General features: G+C 49.1%; 1 protein-coding gene across 7 annotated transcripts in view; it reads left to right on the forward strand.

Moving 5' to 3' along the window:
• ACO1 (aconitase 1) overlaps positions 1 to 27,345 on the forward strand; it is a 792,824-nt gene that overhangs the window by 172,117 nt on the left and 593,362 nt on the right. For all 7 annotated transcript variants that reach the window (XM_069625992.1, XM_069625995.1, XM_069625996.1 and 4 more), the window contains exon 3: positions 20,759 to 20,927. In XM_069625992.1, coding sequence (XP_069482093.1) covers positions 20,759 to 20,927 — 169 coding nt within the window. The remainder of the gene's footprint in view (positions 1 to 20,758; positions 20,928 to 27,345) is intronic.

The raw sequence follows: 27,345 nt of genomic DNA on the forward strand, positions 1-27,345 counted from the left end.
TTTACCGATTCCAGTAGAATACCGGAAACCCAACTCCTCATCCCACATTTGTATCAGATAGGGTATCAAGATGTCATGATAACTCTTAATAAATTTCCGACACCAGGCCATCTGTGACCAGTGCTTTCCCATTTGGTAACCTCAGTATCTCTTCGTTCGTCCGGCATCAGCAGCTTCTCGAGTGTCACGAGCCTCCTTGTACACCATTGATCTGGGTATGCCACCAAGAAACTCCTTTTTTTTCCCCCTTCACCTTTCCCTATGGTTGGTACATTTTAGTGTAGAAAGTCTGAAAGACTTGATTGATATCCATGTCCCTGTGTGCAAGATACTGTGTCCGTGCATATAAATGCAATGGGTGTTCTTATAGTCTCGCCCCAGACCAGACTAAGTGAAAAGGCAGGGTCTTGTAGGTCATCCGGCTTAAACCTCCATGCAGTATGTCTCCTGCCCTCGGTTGCCCAGGTCCTTGTTATAATTATTGGGGTGATAGGAGAGGCAGAATGTTAGTCCATGACATCAGACAGCATTGTCTTGGAGGCTCACCATAGGTCTATGCATGAGTGCATGTAATGCACGGTTGAGTAGTAGGTGTATTCTCTGCAATCCCTATGTAGCACCCTCTACACGTTCACCATGTGCAGCTCCTGCATGCCATCTCGTATAGTGAGCAGTTTTAGTGAGAGCCTGAGGAGTAGTGCTCGCTCTCTCTATCCCTATCCACATCAAGTATGGTATTGAAGTGTCCGTCTGTCCCCACCGCCAAGATTATTTCAGCTGGCGGCAATACTGCCAAGTACTGCAGTAGGCTGTCATACAAATCAGGGTCATCAATATTGGGACAATAACTCCCGCATGGATAGGTGTCCCTGTAGCATGACATATCACCCCTCCGCACCTGTGAGGGCTCGTGCGCTATGAAAAAATAGACATTTGTGAATCTGGGTCATTTCTCCCCACGCCCTGGAGGAGTATGTGGTGTAAAACGTTGGCTTCCCCAGCTGATGGCCATTCTCTTAGCTTGTTAATTCAACATGTGTGTCTCCTGTACAAATAAGGCTTGTGCCACAATCTTCCCAGTCTTAACAGGGTTACAAGCCCACGAACATTCCAGCTCATTAGTATAATTTGGGACAGCATGTCACCTGGGCCCATCAGTACTCCTTAATTCAGCTACAAAGATGAACCCCTCTTCATAGTGCATACAGTTGACAAGATTCCACCAAGTGTATTTCTACTTAGTAGAACTCCCCAACATCCTCCACTCTTCTCACTCTTCCTCCCCCACCGCCGCCTTCTCCCTCCCCATCACTCGTCACCCACCCCCAACTGGCATTGCATAAAATCCCAGGCAACTTGAACAGTGCACACGCAGTGGGGCTAACTACCACCTCGCATGGTGAACGTAGCTGGGAGCTTGCCCTGGCTCAGTGTTTGATTTCAGGCTAAAAAATGCTTAACGGTCACCATAATCAAATATCATGTCTTACATTGGCTCATATAACCGAGTAGTAAGACTCAGGTCTTAGGTGTGGGTGGTGGATCCTGTTGGTGTTGGGATCTTGGCCTCAATCAACTTCACAGCCTCTTCCAACACCATGAATGCATATGTTTTGCCATTATATTGAAATCATAGACTGGCAGTGTGTAACAGTGCATATTGCTGGTTCCGTTCACATAGAAGTTTGACTCCCAGAAACTGATGCCTTTCTTGCTGAACCGACACTGAGAAGCCCAGGAATAGACTGATTGTTTGAGAGTCCAGCCGAATCTCCTGCTCGTCACAAGCAAGTTTCAACAGCAGGTCCCTGTAATTGAGTATTCTGGCAATGATTAGTCTGGGGAAGTCACCCAGTTTAGGTTTTGCGGCGTGATCCCTGTGTGCATGCTCTACCGTGAAGTGGGGAAGAGAGCGCAGGGTGTCCCAGTAAATGTCGCAAACATGCCTAAACTGCCTGCTCAATATTCCCTGTTAGGGTGTCCCAGGACCCTGATTGCACGCACAATGTTTCTGCGAGATCTGGTCTCCAAAACCTCGCATTTGGATTTAATGGCCTTCACCTCATTTACCAATGTGCTCACGGTATTCTGCAGCACCTTGAGAATATCTTCAGTCGGGCTGATCCTTTCTTCGGCTTTGTTGATGCGTTGGACTTCCTTATCCAGTTGTGCCATCAAATTATGTTAGCATTCACGTTTGTTGTCAAGTTTCTCGTGAACTGCTGCAAAGTCCTGACATGGTATCTAGCCTTTACTGGAGCTCAGGAGGCCCAGGTATAGGTTCAGAATTTGGCAGTGAGGGGGGCAGGTGACTGCTGTGGTTCAGCGGTGGACCTGGGAGTAGCCTTGGCATAACGATCCATGCTACCCGTTATTTTGCTAATCCTGGCTGACCCCTTAACCATGTTGGGCTGCTTCTGATCTCGTTAGTGTTAGCTCTTACCTGTTCCTTAAAACAGCGGAGCACAATCTGAGCAGTTCAATAGCAATGGGCTGCTGTCTGGAGTGCTGGGGGTAGTCACTTCTGCTTGGTACAGAGGGCCGTGCCAGACCTAGCTCGATAGTACTGTGGGCCTTTTTCCTTCTCCCCCTTTTTATTTCCTATTCACCCACACAGCCAGGCCGGGGAAAGCAGTGTTAATGACGGGGTAGAGACCTCCGAAGTTAGTCAGGAGCAAGCAGGCTAGGCCAAAGGAGTGGACCGGTCTCGCCTAGTACATAACCCTTCACAAAACACACCCTCAGCGCTTCGCTCCCAGCACTGGTTCCTGCTTTCAGCTAGCAGCCTAGTGGGTGTATCAACAAAGGATCTCTATTTCGCTGCCTACTGTCTCCCACTGAATGCCAGGCCAATGGGTTTGTGTCTGATTTCAGAGCCGCAGAACCTGCTCTGGATGTACCTCCACCCTGCGTCACCACTGCGGCCCAGGATCTACATCGTGGCGTGCCCTCCTGCCCGGGCTCTCCTCCACAGCCCAGTAGGGTCCTCCCTTGCTATCCATGTTCGCGCAGGCCGGCAGTGTCTTCTGGCTGCCTGCACACCTCCAGACACTGGACCTCTGGGCTACCCAAGCCCTATATCACAGGCTCACTCCCCCTAGACAACTCCACGCCCCAGCCCACGGCCTGCACCAGTGCGAGGCGCAACAGTCAATTCTGGCATTGGGATGGAAGAGCAGGCCCAGTCTCGCGTCATGGCTTGGCCACATGGTCGGAACTATGCTATCTGAACACTCTGCGCGGCCCGAGGCATTTTTCCGCATTCAGCAGTGCTTTAGGAGTTCAGTTTCACCCCTCGCTCACTTAATTAATGTAGTCCGCCTGAAATGAAGACTGAGCTTAGCGCCACGGTCTGGAGCTCTACAGTCAAGTGGCCATCTTGCTTGGCTGCACAGCAGCGCCCCCACAAAAATGTCGATCTCCGGTATGGTGAATGGTAACCTAAGTCCACGTATACATGCCTTTGCGCTACAGTCTGTGAAGCTCACCTGTTGAGCCTTTTTTTACTGCAGTTTGCTCAGACTGGTTCATGTGCAAAAAGGTAGCTCAAGAACAATACTTTACATCAACCCGTAAGGAGGCACAAAATAGCGCATGGCAGCCAAACATCTACTGATTGATAGTGGACTGCCTGACTGTACATACTACGCAGGTAATTTCCCCTAGCAGGACTCTTGGAAGTGCAACAGTGGGAGCTGGAAAAAGACACTTTAGAGTGGATTTTCTGCTTGTGAAGTACACCAGAAATTGACTTTGTGTTGACTGATATTGCAACAAGTATCGGGGGTTCACCACAGGAGGGTTTGCTGAAGGAGGTATTTTCAAACTGACTGGCATGTTTTGTATAGGATTTGCTCCAGCTTCCGTTGGTGGTGTGAGTAGTCCTGAAACTTTAGGTGGGGGGGGGACTGCTCAGTGATCATGATTGCTCTGATGTGGGCAGATCCGAAGAAATCAAATTCACTTTCCTGTAGCCAGAAGTGTTTTTATAGATTTGCATGCAACCCATCCAAATTCACCAGAGATTGCCTGTATCTTGCTCATGCTTCGAATTTGGGGTGAGAGGCGATGGGGACAGGATTAGGAGATTACCCCATTAATTCTTGCAGTTAAGACAAAGAAAGCCGTACTGCTCTAAGATGCATGATGATGTGAATATTTCTCTTATGAGAAAAATGGTTATTTTTTACTGCGGGGATTCCCACTTTGATTTCCAGAATGATTTCAGGGAATAGTCAAGAAGCAAAGTGAATCTATAAAGGAATTATACTAGCGTGTGAGTAACTTTGATTAACTCACCATTATAACACTTTCATCCACTGTTGCTGTTGTGCTGAAAACATGAGAGAATTTGGGGAAGAGTGAAGGTGAAGGTGGTTGGGGCGGGGACCAGGCAGGGCCACCTCTTCCAGGTTTCACTTGTTAGGCTTTATGCAAATACAGGGCTTGAAATTGGGGCCTGCTAAGCAGGAGCTAAAAGCAGCTCCTGGGTATCCAAGAAAATGTCTTGGTTGCAAACAGCACCTACCCTAGATTTAAGTGAGATGCACACTATTCTGCCGTCATCTCTGGACAATTAATACACCGTTGTATTCTTATTGAAAACTAAACATTTAATTGGAAAACGTTTTTGACTTTACAAACAGTAAAAGGTTTTTGTTGCTCAAACATATATTTTAATGCGAGTAACACTTAACAATTCGAGCTATTCAGCTTATTGAACCAACACATGTTTTGGGCTTGCTCTTCTTCAGAGCTCTTATACAGTGATCAAGCTATCAGTTGCGTTCTTTTCTTACTTTTTTTACATGCATGGAGGATTAAGATCTTAAAGAAAAGGAACTACCATATTCTGTGTTAAACTCTGGTCATGGCTACGGCTTGTATAATGGGCACACATTCGTGTTAGAACTCTTCATTACTTGCGCATGATAACACAAGTAAATTGGTCTCCTAAAGTAGGGAGATCAACGTCCTTATTCAGGAACGCCACGCTAGTCATCTCCTGGGTATCCAATGTTAATCAGTGACCATGAGGTACCACTGGGGACCAACCAGCTATTGCATATCGTTCCACAACTCTTAACTTGCACATAAAATGCAAACCAATAATTGTGGCCATAATTTCACTGCTTACGTTTTAAATTTCATACCGATGTGTCCTAATGTGTGTTTATAGATTGTCCCAAGTGCACACAGTTAAATTCACATAGCTGTGTTTCTCCCGCATGCGGTGTGCATGGAATCGCATGCTATTAATATTTCCCCATCAGGCTGGTAATCCTTGGTAAAATAAAAGCACTTTTAGCTTTAAGATAATAACTGCAGCTTGTATAGCCATTGCTGTCACTTTGGACCATACTGTCCTAACCACACTAGTCCTCGATCCCACCGGCTGTCGGATCTTTACGTTGTGTGAGGCTGCAGACCGAGTTTTGGGCCTAGTTCATGCGCCATGTTAGGGGCAGAGAAGAAGAGCCTCTTCGAGGACCGCCACCAGAAGTATTTACTGCCTGCTCCCGGACCATGATGTGGAAGGATGCCCCATCTGCCAGTCTTTCTCCACTAAAACGAGGAAGGATCACCATCGCAGACTGGTCTCATGGCTGAAGGAAGGTAAGACCTGTGACTCAGCATCTGTGCGCAGTCATCCCTCTGCCGGGGCTAGCAGGTCCCAAGATCATACTTCCTCTGGAAAGATCGTTTTGAGGATGCTTCTAAGGGGGGAAGGTACCAAAAAAAAGGCAGTCGTTGCGCACTCTGACGTCCTTGTCGATGAGCGCTGCAGTCTGTCGGCTGGATCAGCGACTGGCACAAAGGAAACAGTGCTTTTGGAGGGCCAGACATCATACCCTCCTTCACCCCCTGTTGATGAAGCATTGTTCATGGTCGGCAGCATCATCGACCACCCCGAAGACTTCCTCGTCGACGACACCAAGACCGTTGCCGAAATAGTCGACGAAGACTGTCTGTCAGGCCGACGGTACTGGTTTTTGTCACGTTGATGGGCTCTTTGACGACTGCAGTTAGAATCGCCACGGTCACAACGGCTATCTCCAGGGTAGAATTGCCTGGGCTTGTAAAATATACTAGCCCCCTAGCATTGGCTAGTAGTTTTTATGAAGGGCGAGTACCATTTGCATGATCCTCGACCTTGCTGACCGAAAGGGGGGATGTTGGAATCTTATTTTCCATTTACTTCAAACACACTTGGTTTGCAGTAAATGGCAAATGCAAGTTTCACTGTACATGGTTGGCAGCATGTGTGCTTATGGCGACATGCACCATTTTGTAAAAAGCACTGGTAAATAGTCACCTTGGGCGAGTGTATTTCTCTTAGGTTGAGTATGTAAGCTAAGGAGCTCTCCCTGCAGGTCCAGTGCAATATGCAAGGCCTGATTGCCTCCTAGGGCTCTGCCAGTCCCGGCTGGGTCTGTTCTGCACGTACTACCTTCTCCAGGTGTGCTTGTGTTGGCCAACTTTCTGAGCGGTTCCAGCAGAGAGGGAGCCACCTCCAGATCTCTTTTCTCCCTTCAACTACTTGCTACCACTGTGGGGCCTCCCTGGGTTGTGGCTCCAACCCTGTCTCCGATCCTGCCATCCTGTCAGAGAAGGAAGTCTTTGAAGACATCTGCTCACACCCTATGGAGGGTGGTATTGGCCTGCTTCCACAGCCGGCCCCGTGGCCTGCACAACTGCTTCAGCCTGCTCGCTGTAAGAGCCCCTGGCCTCATGCTCCAATCTTGATGCCTCAGGCTCCGAGAGATCCATTGCCAAGAGATGTTTCTTTGGACATTTTGCCATCTCTCCACACTGTGGTCTCCGATATTCAGCAGCGACTGCTACCTGTGGTTCCTTCCAGGCCCAGCTCCTGTAGCTAGTCCACCAAGATCGTCTCTGCCCCACCTGGTGTCCCCTTCCCAGTACCTGCGATCCTGCAGCCACCTCCTGATATGATATGGCATTTGTAATGCGCCTATACACAAGTGTTCCAAGTCCCACTATTGTGGAGGAGTTGTTCCTCAAGGGAATGGTCACTGGTATGGAGACTAACCCGGATATGGATGGTACCCAGGGTACAGATGGATTTGGGAACTACATCCCTGCAGACTGTGAACCGTCAGAGGTAGACCTGCTATCTAGGAACTAACATCCGCCCCCCCCCCCCAATCCTGCATGAAGTGGGATCTTTCAAGGAGATCTCCTGAGTGACCAAGCTCTTCAACCTAGTTCCTGAGGAAAGTAAGGAGGTGTTCCTTTTCCAGCACCGTGAATCCTCCAGAAAGACAGTAGTCTCAGTCACTCTTCTGGATGACGTCTGGGAGGACTGGCTGCGGGTGACGCAGAAGCCCTTTTCTGCACCTACAAAAAAGGAAAGGCTGGAGAAAAAAATATAGGATGCCGTACACTGCTCATTAATGCGTCTGAGGCCATCCAACACTGGACTCTGCAGTCTTGGCTGCTACAAGGAAGAGGTCTAACCCTTCATCCGCTTGCTCAGTCCTGCCTGACCTGGAGGGAAGGAAGCTGGTTGAGGCTGGCAAGTGCATAACCACCACTGCAGCGTCTACAGTTAAGGCCGCCAACGTCCTAGCCATCCTTGCACAATATGATGGAGAGCTATGGTATAAATTGGGGCCCATCATTTCCTGCCACATGAAAAGAAAGCAGAGGCCATGGCTATCTTTCAGGAGGGTGAAGTGGCGCTTGACCATGCCATCACGGTTGCCCTTGATATTGTAAACTCCGGTTTCCGGCAGATGGGCATTGGTGTTGCCCTATGCCGTCAAAGTTAGTTGAAGGCCACACATTTCAGACAGGACGGCCAGGCCAAGGTTAGCCGACATGCCTTTCGACAGGGATAACCTTTTCGGCAAGGGAGTGGACGACTCCCTTCTTGCCATCAAGACTGACACAGAACCGGCATGCTCTGGGCATGCTGCAACAGAGGAGGCAAACCTTTCGCTCCCAGAAGGCAAAGGTCTCCCGAACGGGAGTTGCCCAGCATTGTTTTCCACAAGCCGGCAGGACTCGGGTGCAGAAGGAAACCTGACCAGGCCCTGCTACCAAACCCTCCTCCTCCCCCCCGCACATCCCTCGTTACCCCAGTGGGGGGGGGGACTGCTATCTTCATTTGTCAACATGTGGTGCAACATCTCCATGGACAAATGGGTGCTTGATGTCATTGATCAGGGACACACTCTGGAGTTCAGACAAGTGCCCACGCATTCCTCCATAACCATGTAAAAATAGCACCGAGCTTGTCCAGGAAGTTCAGGCTATGCTGATGAAAGGGGCAATAGAACCAGTCCCGCTGCACCTCCGAGTATACTCTGGTACTTTCTGGTTCGCAAGAAGTCTGGCAGGTGGCGGCCCATGCTGGACTTGTCATCTCAACAACTTCCTGAATTCCCCAGACGTTCAGGATGGTCACAGTTCCGGCACATGGTAAGCCAGCTAGAGGAGGGAGATTTTCTGGGCGCGCTAGATCTGGAGGATGCACATTTCCACATCCCACCCCCGCCTATTCACGCGAAACATCAGAAGTACCGAAGGTTCGTCGTCCAAGGAAGACATTACCAATTCAAGGCACTGCCCTTTGGCCTCAAATCAACCCCAAGCGTGTTCAAAAGTGCCTAGCTCCAGTGGCAGCGATCCTTAAGAAGGGGTGTGTGTCTACCCCTACCTGGACCATTGTCTGGTCCAGTCTCGTTTTTAGCCAGGTGGCGCAACATACAGCGGAGACGGTACAGACTCTGACCTCTCTGTGGCTCTCCATAAACTATCCCAAATCCTGCATGGTGACGTCCCAAAACTCTGTTCCTGGGAGCCTGACTCGACAGTCTTGTGCTTGATAGCCCCATCGGAGGAAAGGATACGTGACATCCTGGGGAAACTCCTTCAGAGTGGTAACAGTACGGTCCATCAAATCCCTTTTGGGGATGATGTCCTTGTGCATCCATCTGGTCCCTCATTGCAGACTACAAAAGAGACTGCTTCAGGAGTACCTGGACACCAGGTGGATGCAGATCTCTGGATCACGGAACGACCGGATAGCCCACAATCAAGCTTTCCGCCAAGACCTGCACTGGTGGTCCGTTCGCCCTCACATCTTGCAGGGAGCTCCTTTCAGGACCCCTGCGAATCATCAGATGGTCACAACCAAAACCACAATGGAAACCCACACATGCAACTGAGGCCTATGGCTCCCGGAGGAGAAGGCATTACATATCAACGTCCTGGATGGAACTACAGGCAGTTTTTTTTGGCTCAAGTTCTTCTAGCCTCTGCTCTTGGGAAATGTGGTTAGGGTCTTCACCGACAACATGACCATTTATTACATCAAGGAGCAAGGCGGGACGAGGTTTCCCATCCTTCCTCTGGAGCCACAGAATCTGTGGTGCAGGCCCATTGCTCATTGGATGTTTCTAGTCCCGTTCCACTTGGCAGGTGTTCAAAACACCATCACAGACTCTCTCAGCAGGGAGCTGCTGTCCCGCAAAGTGACAGCAGCCACTGCCAAGTGCCAGTGGTTTTGCCAGCTGGTTAACTTTGAAGGAACTTGAGGTACGTCTTCTCGTTCCTGTGGGAAGGCCTATTCCATTATGCATTGCCGACAATTCCTCTGCTCTTAAGTGTGATAAACACACTCCGACTATCCCACTGCAAGATTATGCTTGTTGCACCGGCATGGCCCATACAAATTTGCTACTTGGACATTTTTCACCTGTCAGTGGTTCTGGCCATCAAGCTGCCCCGCCTTCTAGACCTGCTATCCAGAGAAAGAGGGGCATTCCTGCACCATGACCCAGCATCCCTGAACCTGTCTGCCTGACTCCTGCAGCCTTAAAATGTGCGCATTTCTTGCTGCCGTAGGGATGCAAGAAGCTTCTAGCCAAGGCCAGGGCTCTGTCTACAGTTGCCTGATAAAGTGGAAGCGGTTTACAATATGGTGCTAACCACAGTACATCTCTCAACCTTGTGTCACAGCGCCGCAACTTCGGCCTTACCCGCTCTCGCTGGCTATGGCTGGCTATGGCTGGCCTTGCCCCTGCGTCCATCAAAGTGCACTTAGCCGCAATATCCTGTTATACCAGGGTTCCGGGCACGCGCTCCCTGTGGTCTCACAGGCTTGTGAAGGCTTGTGTCCAAACTGATGGGTGCTCCACTTGAGCCTATTCATCTGACATTTTTGAAGACCGCCTTCCTTGTTGCGTCGCCGAGGTGTGTTGGAGAGCTCCAGGCTCTATCCTGTAAGCCGCCATATGCCTTTCCACCAATCCAAGGTAGTCCTACGAATGCATGCTTCTTTTATGTCAAAGGTTCTATCTTGTTTTCATTTAAACAAACCTTTGGTATTACCAGTTTTCTTTGCAAACCCTTCTATGCATGCTGAACGGTCCTTGCATTCACTGGACCTGTCGCGTGCCTTGAAATTTTATATGGCATGCACTAGAGATTTTCAAAAGACTTCTCGGATTTTCGTCAACTTAGGGCCTCCCATGCCCCACAGGTCCAATCAAAGGCTTCCATCTCCCGCCTCTCTCTCCTCCTAGTTCTTGCTTCCACTTTGTTAGTACTTCTCCCGCTACTACACTTGAATCCCCCGTAATGCCCCCCGATTCTTGCAGCAAAGACCGCACATGGTGCTCCAATATACAAAAAGCCCTTTTGGACAAAATTGCCACTCTCCAAGCTAAAATCAATGCTAAACAAAGCTGCGGGGGGCGTGGCTACAGGGCTATGTAAGGAGTCGTGTATTCAGAGGAGCTCCGGACGATCCTGCGTTGATCCGAAATAAAAGTGCATATGCAGATGCCCGTTGCAGATGGAAATATATGTGCATGGACATGAAAGTATGGAGCCGGTTTGCAGTGTGTCGGAAGTCTGCAAGATGCGTTGGTGTTACAGTTACCATCATTGTTGAGAATGGTGTAGCCTGATATGAATGGATCCAAGATGGCGGTGGCACGAACGAGAACAAAGGACTCTAACGAAAAGGACTTGCATTGACACTGCGATGCAGAGACAGAGAGGCGCGTGAGAAACGACACAGAGGAAACAACGCCGAGGCCCTAGCACGACAAGGAGCTGGTTGCCGATACGATATGAATGTGGTGTAAAGCCTGAAGCGGAAAGGGTCAGAAATATTTGCTTTATGCCTGGTACGACATTAGTTGCCCTACAACGCCAAAGTGTTTGAAGCGGAGTGCTAGAGGACAAACAGCTGGAGCGAAGGTTGTCGGACACCCACACCGCCAAGCACAGACAAGGTGGAAAGAGATATTGCCCCGACACCACCCCTAGCCTGTGGGGCGAGCACTACCAGTCCCAGAGGTGTGAGGTGTGCGCTGCATGGAGGGGAGCGGAGAGTTACATTGTTACAAATAATGCTCCTACAGACAGATACAGTATCAGGGCCAGCACGAGCTGCACTTCGTGAATGGAGTGAGCGGAGAGTGAAATTGACATGCGGAGCTATCCAGCGGAAAATACAGTATCGGGACCTGCATGGCATTGAAATAGGTGCAGGCGTGAAAATCAGTGTGCCCCACTATCCAACATATGGTGCATATTGCTGTACAGTTCGCCTAAGAGACACGAGTGGACTGAGAGCGGGCGTATGGTGTCAGGCGCCCTGGAAGTGACACGTAACACGCTCAGAAAATACAGACATACTGGAACTGTAAAAGTGCATTTGCATGGCAACTTGAGCAGCAGAAATACATGGAGCTAGTATGGGAAGATAGTCCCCTGGGAAGCCTGAGTTGGTCAGGTACGGACAAACGTGAATGAGCGGGCTGATCACTGATAGGAAACAGCCTAAGGCCAGCACACAGGCGGACTGACTGCACAGCCAGCGCAATAGTAAGTCGGCGAACTATAAACGGGCATACAGCTGAATGGAGCAGGGCAGAGATCGGCGCCACGACACCGAAGGTATACAAGTACGTGGGAGGACACAGCCCACTCTGGGTGCGAGCGGAGAGACAAGCGCACATCCGGACCGCTGAGGGTGGCTCGTGACCACGCGGACATTTGTGTGGGGGGGAGGCACGGCAGGCTTTCGCCCAATCGACATAGCAGGATGTCCTCCAAAGTGGTTAGACCTAGGATCAAACAGCCCACGATGGAGGCCTACGTTAAGTCGCCCCCGGGTGCGGAGGGGGGCAAAAGTAAAGAGATCCCAGCGGCGGCGGCGGAATCACTGGGTACGATTCAGGAGGTGCTGGCTGCGATCGCTGACTTAAAAGTGGCCTGGGAGACTAAGTTGGGCCTGGCCATGAAGGAGCTGCAGAAGGGCCTAGACCTCCAGATCGGAGCGGTCCAGGAGGAGGTGAACCTGCTGCGAGAGGATGTGCGGACGATAGCGGAGCGCACTGGGGCCTTGGAGAAGGAGATGGCCCCGGCTACAGAGGCATGCGCCGCGCACGCTGAGGAGCTCCACGCCCTCGTGCAACGGGTGGGCAACCTGGAAGACAGAGCGGAGCAGGCAGAGGGGCGCGCCAGGCGCAACAACATCCGTATAGTGGGTCTACCTGAAGGGATGGAAGGGCCAAATCCCACAGAATACGTGGAAACCTTGCTCTTACAGGAGATAACGGGTGGGGTGTTGACCCAGGGGTTCGCGGTGGAAAGAGCACACAGGCCCCTGTCAAGGAGACCGGCCCCGGGAGCACCCCCGCGGCCGAATATCGCAAAGATCCTGAATTATCGGGATCGAGAGAGGATTCTCGAATTTTTCCCGGAAGGGTGGAACGATTGAAAGAGGGTCAGCAAAGGTCACGGCGTACCCGGACTACACGCTGCTCGTACAGCGTAGCAGAATGAACTTTGGGTCAGTGAAACGAAGGCTAAGAGAGGCTGGCCACCGCTACATGTTGCTTTACCCAGCCAAGCTGAAAGTGTTTTACAAGAACAGATCCCCGTTCTTCGAGACGCCAACTGAGGCGATGGACTGGTTGGACATGCAGGGCCGGCCTCAGGAATCGGATGTCCGGATGGAAGCTGCGGCAGATAAGTAGCATGTTGCTGCGGCACCCAGGGGGGACATGGCTAAGACATTGGGACTTGAATATAGTGTTGTTATGCTTGTGGGGAGTGAGTCGTGGTATCAACCGGCTGAACCTGTTGGACGCACTTTTCCTAAAATAGATGGTAGGCAGCTCCGGTGAAGCACCCCTTGACCCCATTAGTTGTATACTTAGTTAGGTCACTGTTAGATTGGTGACGCCCCGCGGGTTCCTAGTCCTCGGATACGAGACAGGACCAGACGCGGGTGGGCCTGAGATCCAAGGATGGAGCTGGGCATTTGTTGGGGTAGGGTAGGGTGGGGGGAGGGGTTGGGTTGTGTGCTGTGGTGTGTGGTTGGGGAACAGGGAGGGGAGGGGTTGTTGAGAGGGCGGGGGGAGGGGGGTGGTCGGGTGTTGCAGGGTGTTTGTAGGGAAAGAGCCGGAAAACAAATTAGCGCTGGGAGCATTGGGGGAAGGGCTGGGATGGGAGTAGTCCAAACAGATGGCGTCGGGTAATCTCAAAGTTGTGACCTGGAATGTACGGGGCCTCAACAGCTACCTGAAACGGAATAAAGTGATGCTGTATTTAAAGAGGATGCGCATAGACGTAGCCCTGCTGCAGGAGACCCACCTTACAAGGGAGAAGTTGGAGGTGGTTAGGAAGAAATGGAAGGGCGCTGTTGTAGGTGCTGCGTATTCGGCGTATGCTAGAGGGATCATCACCTGGGTGGCGCCGCATGTGCCGTTCCAGGTGCTCAGCTCTACGGTAGACCCGGAGGGTAGGATGGTGGTGGTAACGGGCCTCCTGGAAAGCAGGGAAGTGCACATTGTAAACGTGTACGCCCCCAATAATGACACAGAAGCTTACTTTAGGACTCTTTATAGTAAACTTGGGCCCTTGGCAGGGGGTACGGTGGTGTGGGGGGGAACTTTAATTGCACCCTGAATTCCAGGGTGGATAGGTCAACGGACAGGGCAGGAAAAACAGCGCCGGCGGCTAGAGCGCTGGGAACATTACTGAAAGACCTAGGCCTAGAGGATGTGTGGAGGAGGTTGCACCCTGAGGATAGGCAATATTCACACTACGCAGCGCCACATGATTTGCATACTAGGTTAGATTATATATTTGCGACGGCTGCGATTGTGGGAGACCAGGTGGGAGCGGAATATAAAGCCCGAGTATTATCTGACCACTCGCCCTTGGTGGTGGAGTGGAGACACCAGCCCCCAAGACCGCGGATCCCAACATGGAGGCTCAGGACCGAGGCGCTGCAGGACGAGGGGTTCCGGGAGGGTCTGCGGGATTCCATCGAAGAATATTTTGATATAAAAACGGGAAGTGTACGCTCTGTGGGCACTTTGTGGGAAGCGTTCAAAGTGGTGGTGCGGGGGGTAGCCATCTCCAAGGCTAAAAGGTCCAGGGGGTATAGAAGGGGAACTCCAAGCAGCGGAAAGGGAGCTGGAGGGTCTCACGTGTGGCTCAAACACCGCCCACGACAACAGAACTAAGATAAAAGTTACAGGCGTCTTGCAGTGCACTCTGGGATAGGCTGTGCAGACTCAATTACAGGAAATACACGGAGAGGATACATGCAGGAGGCGACAAGCCGGGCAGATTGCTGGCCTGGCTGTACAAGAGTGAGACCCCCCACTCGGTGATTAGTGAGGTCAAGGATGAAGAAGGCTGCATGTGCAACACCCAAGATGAGGTAAACACGGAGTTCCTCAAGTTTTATAGACTCTTGTACGAGGACACAGGGGAGGATATGTGTCGAGACAAACTGGATACATTGGAGGACATAGAGTTGCCCACCCTGGATGACCTAGAACGCGCAGATTTAGATGCACCTGTCACCTCAGATGAGCTGGAGGTGGTGATTCAGAACCTGCCCACGTGCAAGGTGCCTGGTTCAGACGGGTTGCCTAGCGAGTTTTACAAAACATATAAGCAGGATCTGCTCCAGCCACTGCTTGCCACTTTCAACGAGGCCTATGAGCAAGGGGAACTCCCATTGTCCCTCCGCGAGGCCGTGATCATCCCACTCCTGAAACCAGGTAAGCCGGCCGTGGAGTGCGGGTCTTATAGACCGTTGTCCATGCTCAACCAGGACAGCAAAATACTTACTGCGGTGCTGGCTAATAGGTTGAAGAGGGTGATTGGGAAGCTGATACACACAGAACAGACGGGATACGTTCTGGGGAGGAACATTACAGATAACCACAGGAGGCTACACCACATCATTGACCAAACTGAGGGAGATACAGGCGAGCTGGCCATAGTGTTAGACGCAGTCAAAGCCTTCGATTCGGTAAGATGGCCCTGGTTGAAAGCGGTCCTGAAAGGATACGGAATAGGACCTGGGTACCTCAGGTGGGTCCAGTTGCTCTATAGCGCCCCGATGGCGAGAGTTAAAACGGGGTCCACGATCTCGGACACCTGGCAACTTAGTAGGGGGACCAGACAAGGGTGCCCCTGGTCGCCCATGCTATACATACTGGCGTTAGAGCCTTTGGCAGTATACCTGCGTCATCAATACGGGGAGGTGGGCATAAGCACAGTTAGCGGTAGGCACCTGATATCATTTGCGGATGACATGCTCCAATCTGCAGTATGTGTTGGAGGTAATGGAACGATACGCTGCCCTTTCTGGCATATCGGTGAATCCCGGGAAGTCCAGTCTGTTTCCTTTGGGCAGATAAAGGAATGTCCTGTCGCAAAGGTTGCCCATTCTGCCAATCCCAGACGGAGACATTCAGGTATTTGGGAATAAATATATACCATAAAATAGAGGCGGAACACAAACATAATACGGAAAGGGCGATAGAGGGGATTAGGAACAGCATGGTGCTTTGGGCCAGATTGCCCCTGACCATGATGGGGAGAGCGGCCTTGCTCAAGATGGTGGTCTTGCCTAGACTTTTGCACTTTTTTGTGAATGTCCCATTTTTGATACCCAGAAGCTTATTCGTGAAACTTCATAGCGTGTGCAGGGGTTTCTTATGGGGTAACTCCAGGAACAGGGTGGCTCTGTGGAAGCTTCAGAACCTGTATGACAAGGGGGGGAGGGGCATAGGCCTGCCAAATTTTGAGCTTTATTACCTAGCGGGGCAGCTGCTGTACGTAGCCAGGTGGCTTTCGGCGGAAGACTCGGCAGAAGCGCGGCTTCTGCGTGGAGATTCAGCCCCATACTTTCTGAAGGAAGTGGTGTGGTTGCGTAGGGATAAACTGGTGGGCAGGGGGTGGCTGCTGAGGCTGGGCTGGGAGATCTGGCAAAGGACTTGGAGGATTATGGGGGGGACCTGGAACCGTACTCCCAACAGGCCCCGTTGGTGGCTCTGTGCGGGAGCGACTCTTAACTACTCAAATCGATCCGGAGATACTGGGAACAGGTAGGCCCGGCCACCCTCGGAGACATATGGCGGGATGGCGAGGCAATGGACTTCCAGAGGTTACAGGAGGAGACTGGGTGCATGGTGGCCAATATATAACTTGCGCTCGGCTTGTAAAAAAAACTAGAGAAAGATGGCCTGAGACGGTGCTAGCGGAGGAGCCTGATGCCTCCCTAGAAACCATGTATGATGTGTCAGAGGGCGGGCACGAAATTTCGAGGATATGAGCTCCTGCGAGTGAGAGCGGGGAGGGAGTTGCTTCAACTAAGACAGGATTGGGAAGAGGAGGTGGGAGGACCTATGACAGACGGGCAATGGGAGTGGGCTCAGAAGAACCATAAAAAGGTGTCCCGGAATGCGAGATTCCAACAACTTCAACTGTATGTTACTCACAAGGCTTATCTGACTCCCGGGAGGATTGCAAAGTTTGGGGGACTAGCCACGCAGCTATGTCCCAGGTGCGGGGAGGTGGATGCAGGGCTGCTACACATGTTCTGGGCTTGTCCGGAAGTGCTCAGGTTCTGAGATGAGGTCAAAAGGAAGCTGGCTGGTGGGGAGTGGTGCTGGATGTGGAATCGGCCTGGTCATGCATGCTAGGGCTTTTTCCTAGGCCCAGGCACTCTAAACACATAAGCAAGATGAAGGACTTGGCTTATGTTTTGGCCAAGCGTAGGATCGCAATGAGCTGGAAGGCGACCCATAGACCTAGGGTGGAGTTATGGTGGGCGGACCTCATGAAGTGGGCAGAAGCTGAATCTGTTGTCTGGTTTGAAGCGGTTACCAGGGGGGGGCGAGGAGGAAGTAGGGCCCCTGCTGGCCTGGCGGCAATTGATGACCTCTATGGCTAACCCCGACCAGGGTAACAATGAAACGGAAGATTCGGGCGATGACCGCTCAAGCACTGTGCCACCCGATTATGCCCCAATAGCAGACATGCGCGAATTGGCTCTGGTTTAAGGGGGGGGGGGGAGTTGGGGAGTTCTAATGGAAATAAGATGGTCTAATGATGCTTTTTCTTCTTTTTTGCGTATTGAAACAGTTGTAATGTATGTTTTGTTTGGTTTTGAAAAATTAATAAAAATATAAAAAATAAAAAAAACAAAGCTGCCTACAGTTAGACCAGCAGTTCAACATCCCTACTAGCACTAACACACCCTCCACTCACACAGTCAAAACCTTCAGCTTCTCACCCCCTTACCATTCCTGAGGTTGAAAGCATCATCAACAAACTCAAACTTCCAATTGCCAAGGCGATACCTGCCCAGACCCTATTAAGGAGGCCTCACATGAACTAGCACCCTTTATCACCACCTTAATAAATTCGTCAACAGGCATCGTTCTGGATAACTTGAAGGACGCATGGGTCATCCCTCTTCTTAAAAAACCCACCCTCGATCCAAGCATTCCCACGAATTACAGGCCCATCACCACAGTACCATTTATGCTCAAAATACTTGACCGGGCGGCTTACCTGCAGATTCAGGATTACCTGGAATCCAACAAACTCCTGGGCCTCAGACAATCTGGCTTCAAGCACGGTACTGAAACCGCCCTATTAGACTTAAAAACCCAAATTGAGGAACTGAAAGATTCTTCTTTTACTAGACCTCTCAGCAGCCTTCGATCTGGTCAATCACCAAATCCTATGCCAGCATCTCAAATCAGCTGCCCACTTCTCTGAATCTGCTACCTCCTGGATTAGATCATTCCTTGATAACAGATCTATGCAGGTTTTCGCCCCCTCAGCATCCGCTGAGCCATCATCTATTCATTGCGGTGTTCCTCAAGGATCCTGCCTGTCACGGACACTCTATTCTTGATCATCTGGGCGTCACCTGCACAAACTTCGCAGATGACACCCAGATACTTGTCCCTATTACTAGTGACCACGCTGCAGATACCAAATCCTTGAATGATAACTACTTGGTCGTGCAGGCATGGATGACTCAACATGAACTTTGTCTTAACGATGACGAGACGGAACTCCTCATCCTGGGATCCCAACACCGTCTTAATAAATTAGATCTTTCCTTCAAGTCATCTACTATCAATGGCAATACTATCAAGGTAGCCAATGACACTAAAACTTTAGGCATTTACCTTGACTCTACCCTATCTTTGACTAGACAAACGCTGTTAGCTCAGCATCTGCTTATACGTTTAAACTTATCACTGCATGCAGACCCTTCCTGGCTACTGCGAACTGCATAATTCTTGTCAGAAAACTGATTATGTCCAAGATTGACTACTGCAATACCCTTCACTTAGGTAATAGCCAACACAACTTAAATGAACTTCAAGTCACTCAGAATAATGCCATCAGGGCTGCCCTAAATATTCCTAGGAATCGGCACATCACAGACCACAGACGCAACCTCCACTGGCTCTCGGTAGCTCAGAGAATCTCCTTGAAAACGCTTGCCCTTACCCACAATTGTCTGGCTAATCAAGCTCCCACCTACCTGGCCAACTGACTTACCCCCCCACACTTCTACCCGTCCTCAGAGAGCTGCCCAAGCCCACTGCCTCTCCCTCCCTAGATTCAAGCACCAGAAAGTGGGTGGAGTCCGCTTCCCGGTTCTAGCCTCCAAACTGTGGAACTCCTTGCCCAACCCCTTGAGAGTAGAGCCATCCTTTCAATCCTTCAAGAGCAAAGCCAAACTGTGGCTCTTTGCTCAAGACATACGCACTACCTAAAACCCTGCATCGATATGTCTATACTGTCTGTCTTGCATTGCTACTGCTTCACTGTATTATTACCTGTATATAATTCCTGCTACCAGATTGTGTATATATATGCTACTTTCATTTATTGTTCCTCATCCTTAGTGTTCTAGCTCTGTACACTCTACTTTGTTTTATTCTGTATTCTGACTGTAAATATGCCATGTAACTTAAGATATGCGCCCAGATGCCCTTGGGCCAGGCGCGCTATTTAAACAAAATACAAATACACTCTTCCTCTATGCTATGCCACTCCTTCTCCACGCTCCTACTGCTCTCCTCTTCCCCACCATTACCACCACACCATTACTACTCTTCTTCTCCTCCTCCTCCCTTCCTCCCATGCACGCTGTTGCTCTCATCTACTCACAGATCCTCCTTTCACTCTGTACTATAAACTTCACATTCATTCCATACATTCGCCTCTTTACTCGCTCCTCAATCCTGCATGTTCACACCGCAGTTGCTTGGCACTAACTAAACCAATACCTCACCTTCTTCAATGCACGCTGTTGCTCTCTCATCTACTCACAGATCCTCCTTTCACTCTGTACTATAAACTTCATATTCATTCCATACATTCGCCTCTTTACTCGCTCCTCAATCCTGCATGTTCACACCGCAGTTGCTTGGCACTCACTAAACCAATACCTCACCTTCTTCAATATTAGCCTTTGTATACTGCAGCTGCCTCTTTTCCTCTGCTGGTCTGTTTCCTACTCTAACCTCACTCAAACAACTCAAACTTTGGCTTCTTGTCCACTGCTTAAATCTCCCTCCTCCTGTGAAGATTGGTCCAATCGCCCTGGTCCGATCTCCAGGCAAATCAGATCCTGTCTAACCAATCCAGGTCATGTATATGCAAAATAAAAAAACTAAAAGGAGCTAATCCCTGCCAACCTTCTGAGGTTGCCTGGCAGCCTGGGAAAGCGAAGGTTCAAGTCCGTTTCTGGTGGCCCTGTTCCCGCAAAGTAGTCCAGTATCCCAGAAACTGACGAACTAGTCTGTGGTGGTTTAGGGATTCTGTTCCTAGCGGCGGATACTTGCCGCCAGTACGAGATCACTGCAGTGTCTTTCTCACTGCCATGCAGGCGCTGGGGAAGCAGTTCCCTTCCTTGCTCATGACACTCCTGTGCATCCCACAGGGGAGGGTTGCCCCTGCCGGCGACTTGGAGCGCTGGAAGGTCATGGTCTGCTGTCCTTTTAATAGTTGGATTGCAGGCCAGTCCAGTGTGTCCAACATGAACAAACACTGGAGAGTAACAGATTTGCGATGCATGGTGTGAGACAAAGGTGCACTGCAGAGTTGCTGGCAGGCACAAAGGGAAGGCGTGAGGGCTGGGCTGCCCCCAGCCTCCAGCCGCATCAGGGCCAGGACTGGCTTTGGTTTGTATTTTGGCAGGCCTCCTCCTCGTGGCAAGGCCAGGGTATGGGCCTGGCCACAGATGATTACCCAACTAATTCCTTTTTCACATGCAGATCAGCGGAAACGTGTATGCTTTTATTTTGTTTTTTTACTTGCCGTTGTTTCAGGGGTTTGGCGTTTACTGAGACTATTCTACACTGTCATGTTTTGCACACTTAAATACCTTAAAAAATGTCTTAAATTATACTTGTTCTTCTTTTTATAGCCCGATTACCTTTCTGTATTCGAATACTACTGGAAGCAGCTGTCAGAAATTGTGATGACTTTCTGGTGAAGAAGAATGATGTTGAAAATATCTTAAACTGGAGTGTAATGCAGCACAAGGGTGTAGAAGTCCCCTTTCGACCTGCTCGAGTGATTCTGCAAGATTTCACGTACGTCCTGCCTGGTCTGCATGCTTGGGTTGAGAATTATTTTGATTTTCTTTTTCATTTAAACTTTTTTTTGTACTTACTCTGCATAATTCTGCTACAGCGACATTGCTTAAAATTCCAATTTACAGCTCTTCCTTCCAGTAAAAACAAAGCAATGAAAAGGCAAACTGAGGCATATTTTAGCAACAATTTGGATTGGGCTTCAGCTTTGTTACAATGCTGGTGCTCCAATGCTCACAATGTGCAGTATTGGTTTTCTTGGGCATAAACTGTTGAAATCCTTCAATTTAGCAGCTCACCCCTCTGCCCCCGATTCCCCTCCCCCCCATGGCTGACCTTCACAGGATAGTCCACTCATCTCTTAGCAAATTCACTTTACAAGACCAACTAAACCAGCCTCAATTGCCCACTTGGCAGGGGTAGGAGAGGGGGAATAACTCTTGACATTGAGGATCTGGCAAACTGCCATCTAGGAGCCTCCCTGTCATCAGAAATATAATTGAAAAGGTTGTCTCCAATCAACTATTCGCTAAAACTGACTAACTGTGCATGCTGTGACCAGTTCAAGGCTTTGGCATTGTCATTAGGGATTAAGCACCCCTCTCCAGGGTAAGTGGGAGGTGCAGGGTAGAGCCGGAACTAGATATGAGGAAGAATCCAATCAATGGGACACTAATTCCAGCCCCCCCCCCTCCTCCCACTGTTTCAGTATGTGTCTTTGCAAACCCTTGTCTCCAGCCTTACCATTCAGTTCAAACGCTCGTTATTTGGCTTTATTTTCAGACGGTCTTAGGGAGAGAACTACAGAGACTGCCCTTTGAAAGTACCAGTTGCCGCACTCGAGAATTCGGATGGAGAGGAACCGAGACCAACCACCACTGCTCCACAGTGACGCAAGCAGAGTCACTTGGCTCAGGAGACCACTGCAGCTGCGCACCTAAGCAACCACAAAATCTGCGCTATGAGTCTGTGTCTGCCGGCAAGCCCACACAGACCCACTAAACCACCTGGGACATTGTCGAAAACGTACCGAGGCAGTCGGGAAGAATGGACTGGGAAACCAAAACAGTTGCAGTGAACCTGGCATGCCACCAAGTTATGCGGTGAGCCCGCATGGATACAGTGGGCGCTACTTGGCACCCTTTTCAAAACGTTCCCATGCACATCCCCTGGAGGGGGCGAACAGTACAGATTGGATATGGAAAAGTAACCATCCCAAATGAGTGAGGAATATTGTAAGGGAGGAACCGGAACCAGGAAGTATATTTGTTTTTGTTGGAGGTGGAGGATGACCAAGACGAGCAGGGGAGAAGTAGTGACTTGCGGAGATTGTGGAGTAGTTGAAGTATTGGCTTAGGAGTGAAAGTGGTTCAGCAATGCGAGTGCTTGTGGCGAGTGAGTAAAGGAAGTAAGGAGTGAATGGGAAGTGGCTGGTACAGAGTGGTGGCTGAGTGTAGTGGGAGCAGAAATAGTGGACTGGGAGAAATTGGTACATCAAAGGGTGGTTGCTAGGAGCAGTGTAACCTTGGGTCTGGATCAAGGAGGGGACCCCTGCAGCTCCGTTGTCTCAGGAACCAGACTCCCCTCAGTATGGAAAAAAGAGGTTGGGATGACAATGACGCCCAGGATGACGAACCCTCTGCATCTGTAAAAGCTTTTCATTATCGCCTTCAGGACCTTGTGGAGTTCTTTGGGGTGCATGGGGCGGGGGTCCCTCATCCACAGGTAGCTCCCCAGGAGTCGTGAGTGCTAGCAGTGGTTTTGGCAGACACACCACAAGCTGCTCGGGCATTTTGCTCCAGAAGTGTCTTGCAGGTGGCGAGAGGCCTGGGAGAAGCCCAGGGCCACCTCCCAGATGAACAAGAATTTGGACTGCCGGTTCAGGCTTTTCGATGGGGGGGGAGCCAGTACTCCTGCCGTCCCAGCCTCACTCTTCAGGATTTTTGCGGTACCCAAGAACAACCATACTGGCCTGAGGGTAGTCCTGGACCTGTCATTTCTCAAACTGCCTTTACCACAAGATGATTACTCCGTGCACATAGCAGTGTCTTTGTGCGCAGGGGACTGGATGTGTTCCCTATACCTCAAGGATGCGTACCAGCCGCATTGGACGTTTTTGCGACATATTGTCGTACCACTTCCAATGCAAGGCGCTGCCTTTCGGCCTCAATTCGACTTGTGTTCACGAAGGTGATTAATGGGGTGGCTGGTATCCTCTGCCTGGTGAGCCACCACCTATACCCTTATCTGGACAACTGTCTGGTCAGGGCCAGCTGGCCCGAGGCAGCAGTGCACTCCTGCCAACGGCTGGCAGATGATCTTCACCAGCTCGTCTCTTCCCTCAACTGGTGGAAGTCGCAGCCGATTCCCGCCCAGGATATGGTGTTCCTTGGGGTGCGCTGGGACACAGTGGTGCAGCGGGTGTTCCCCACGCCCGAGAGGCTCCTTTCCCTCCGCAAGGCAATGGGGCACTTTCAAGCAAACTCGACCAACTCGGCATGGTGGTTCCAGCACCTTCTGCCTCTGATGGCGTCTTCCATGCTCACGGTCCAGCACGCCTACCTCAAGATGAGATGCCTCATCTCCACCTGGTGGCGAACTGGGACCACAAAACTGTGTCTCAGACAGGATGCCAAAACCCCTGCCCTTCCTCCCGGACCTCTCGGCTGATGCACAGCAATGTGGCAGTGGAAGTCCCCTTTACTCGGCCAGAGCCTACTCTGGTGGTGATGACGGATTCCTTACTTTCGGGGTGGGGATTACTCTGGAGTGAATTGAAAACCCCCATTTTATACATTTAATATTGCAGAAATGTATATTGTGCTTAACATTTGCTTCATTTCTACAGTGCTAGTATGGGTGTATAGAGTAATTTAATAGTTGATACTGTGTTGTAACGGTAATTCAATTAAGTAATATTAATTTTCTGTTTTTATGTTTAAAGTAGTTGCATACCAATTGTCAATTTTTAGTGTAATTTAATTAGTAAATTTGGGTTTGAGGAATGTTAAGTAAGCGTTTTGTTAGATTTGCTGGTAACCTATGTTTTAGCGTGACGGAAGTGTTACATTTAAGCCAACAACTTCTTTTTTTCTTTCTTTCACTTCTGCAGTATAGTTGCCAGAAGTGGTTGTGGCACCAGTGTGGTATATTAGGCTGTTGTGAAGGTTTACTTGCCAAGAGATACTTGAGTGTGTAAAGTTGGTCAGTTTGGTTATTTTTAGTGATCTCTGCATTATAATCTTTAAAAGCATGAACATCAAATATTCGGCATGTGAATCTATTTGTATGTTGTATCGATTGTCTGAATTGGAAAAAGGGCATAATATGCCTTTTTATTTTGGAGAAGCTGTTGCAATGGAATCGAATAAAAAAAATGGTATAGATTGAAACACATCTGTCACGAGGGATGTGCTCTTGTGAAACATGGTTGCACAGAGTCCATGTATGTTTCCACATGTATGAAATGTGTAAGATTTTATTCATAGTCATGTTCTTTATTTCTAGTACTTGTAATAAGTACATTAAGAATTATTGTTGATATTCCTGTGTTTATATTGAATGTAACCATTCCTACACATAGTCCAATTCCGATCTTATGCTTGAGACACTGTAGATGGCGTCAGAGTTGTTTTGTGGCATTTCTGTGTAGATGCGCATTTGTTAACATAACTGGTCGGAGTCATTTAAGTAAATATTGTCTACAATTGGTGGCAATTGGAATAGAAGGTTGATTGCTACATTTGCTTAGCAATTTACTCCTGTTGTGCTGCTGAATTTAAACGCACCTGAGAACTTTGTGTTTCTTTTGATGGTCCTGCACGTTTTATTTTTATTCCAGTTTTCTTAGGCTGGGATTGTGGGGTTATCTGTTATGGTTTCTGTTTGTACCATTTGTCTTTTTAAAGGTTTTCTTTTTTGAGGTACAGGGCACATCCACAGATGTGGTGTGAACAGTGTGTGTAGCCTGTTGAATTCTAGGATGCAAAGAATGTCACCATTTTCTGTGTTTGCATCAAATTTAAAGGGGTAGTTCTGTCAGAAATGTTATTGCCCCAATCGATGGGGCACTTTTTTTTAGAGCATACATCGATCATTCTTAAAAACAATTCCAATGAAACTTGCCACCGTTTTTTTTCACTGCGAAACCGACGGGTCGGTTACCTCCATCTTGTGCTAATCTTATCTGTTGATACATCGCCCCAAGTTAAAGTGCCCCTGCGGCACGAATTCAGATCACCTGCCCCTAACGCTGACATCACTAGACACACTCGTCCCATTTCACAACACCAATGCACTTGTCATGTCAACGTCCTCTGTGCGCAATCTCTTGACTTGTCTCCATGGAAATGCCAAGACGTCTCGTTACTCGACAAGTGTAAACAAACCCTTTCTGATCACACAAAGTTGGAGTTTTTCCTTCGTGTCAGTGTATTTAATTCCGGACTTTCCGGACTAGTTTCTGCTCTGTTCACATGACACACTGCGAACTGGTACTTATACTGCTTAAAATGCATTAACTCAGTAATTGCTGTTCATTTCTTATTTTATGGACTAATGTCTTTAGCAAACCATATTTAAACATGTGTCCTTGCACACTTTTAAAGTTTGAGCCCTTTAATCTTGTCATTTCACAATGTTTTTGTAACAGGCTGTTTGTTGCTCGTCTTTCTTTAACATTCAGTGTTAATGGGGAAACCTCCTTTTCATTTCATGTATACAAACAAAAACATTTTTGTTTACCTCACTGTTGATACTGTGCTTCTTCACTATTCAGGAACTATGGCAGCAATTCAGTCCTATCTGTACGATCCTGAATATTCTGAAGTGGAAAATCTTAAAAGAAAAAACACAACCATGTGGAACCAGATGAAAGTCCTGAGGATCAATCACCGGAGCCTGAACCTGCCATCGTTGAGATTATGTCTACTCTGGTGGAGAACTGCTGTTGCAGACAAAACTCTGGCTGCTTGGCCTACATTGCTGACGAAGACACCACAGCTATGCGTTACTGAGCTGCATGACTTCAGGGCTGCTTGCCTTACCAGATCCGTGTTGCGAATGAAGATGGTCCTTCTGCATGAATTTAGAGCTACAGTTCACCCTTGTAATCCAAGGAGTAAATTCATATGTATATGTGTTTCACGACTGAGACTGCTAACCTAATCTCTTACCCTACATCGGTATAACTTGGATGGATCACTGATGAAAGACATTTTCTGGAAATTGAATAAATTACTCATTGTAATCTGAAAACAGTGTTCATTTTTAGATTATTGTCCAAACAATTACTTTACTTTCACTTGGAAGTGTCTCCCGAACTGTTTTTGCTGGAATGTGCATTCACATGTCCAATTGATCCCTTCAAATCACAAGTAGTCAGTACTTTGCACAGAAATGTACATTTTAAAGCATAACACTGCCTTACATTTTACAAGGTAGTGCAAACAAAGATGCAACCATTGGGTTCATTCAAGTAATCTATATCTCTTACACAGGTGGTACATACTTGAGGCATATATCGTGCCTTTACATGGTGGATTCATCGAAGACTGGGATTTTGCGTTGGACTTATACCTGCCTGTGTGGTTCGAGCCATTCATGAGGAATTCCCCAGTGACCATGGATAATACTGTGGATCTATACAGAGAGTACCTTGACCGCAGCCGTATAATTTGTAGTGTCATTGCCATCCACTTTACCAAACTAAATAAACTTAATCTGAGCAGTTGTTAGAATTGTTTGTAAGTCCACAACATGTCCAAACATCTAAGAGTATTGTAAAAGGTTGGTGTTAACTTGCCTATTGCGCTCCCCTCATCCACATCCATCCTCCCTCCGCTACCAATGGCTATACGCACCTGTGGGTGTGCGCTCTCAACGATGACTAGGAAGATTGGAACGCTCAAGGTGCTGAATACCATGTACACCAACAAAGAGTTCTATCGAATGGGGACCCTTCTCCACATGGCCACCACATAACTAGTGTCTCCAGACTCCCCTTTTGAAGACCCCGTCCCTGCAATCAACCTATCTCTGTGCTTTTCACTGTGTTCTGGGCCTATCGCGCTTGCCTCGTCCACATCCTTCCCCCGCTATCAATGACAGTTCGCATCTGTGGGCGTGCGCTCGCAAGGGGGCTGCACTGGTGGGATTGAGGATGTCAAACATTGTCATAGAGACCTGGTGGGAGTGAGCGAACACATCCGACATTCACATACACACACACTTCTGTAATCCTTTATAAACCCTGTGGGAGTTAACAAGAAAACACCTGTGAGATTGTCAACGGATACCGCCAGCTCTTTTTACCTTGCTTGCTGAGTCGGCTCATCTGTTCTTCCAAGTAACGGTTAGTCAACTTTTACTATTTTCTGTAGTGTCAACGTTGTCGGCTAGGCCACTTTCTATTTCTTTA

This window comes from Ambystoma mexicanum, chromosome 6p, assembly GCF_040938575.1.
Source record: "Ambystoma mexicanum isolate Mex_15411 chromosome 6p, UKY_AmexF1_1, whole genome shotgun sequence".
In the NCBI taxonomy this organism is placed as follows: Eukaryota; Metazoa; Chordata; class Amphibia; order Caudata; family Ambystomatidae; genus Ambystoma; species Ambystoma mexicanum.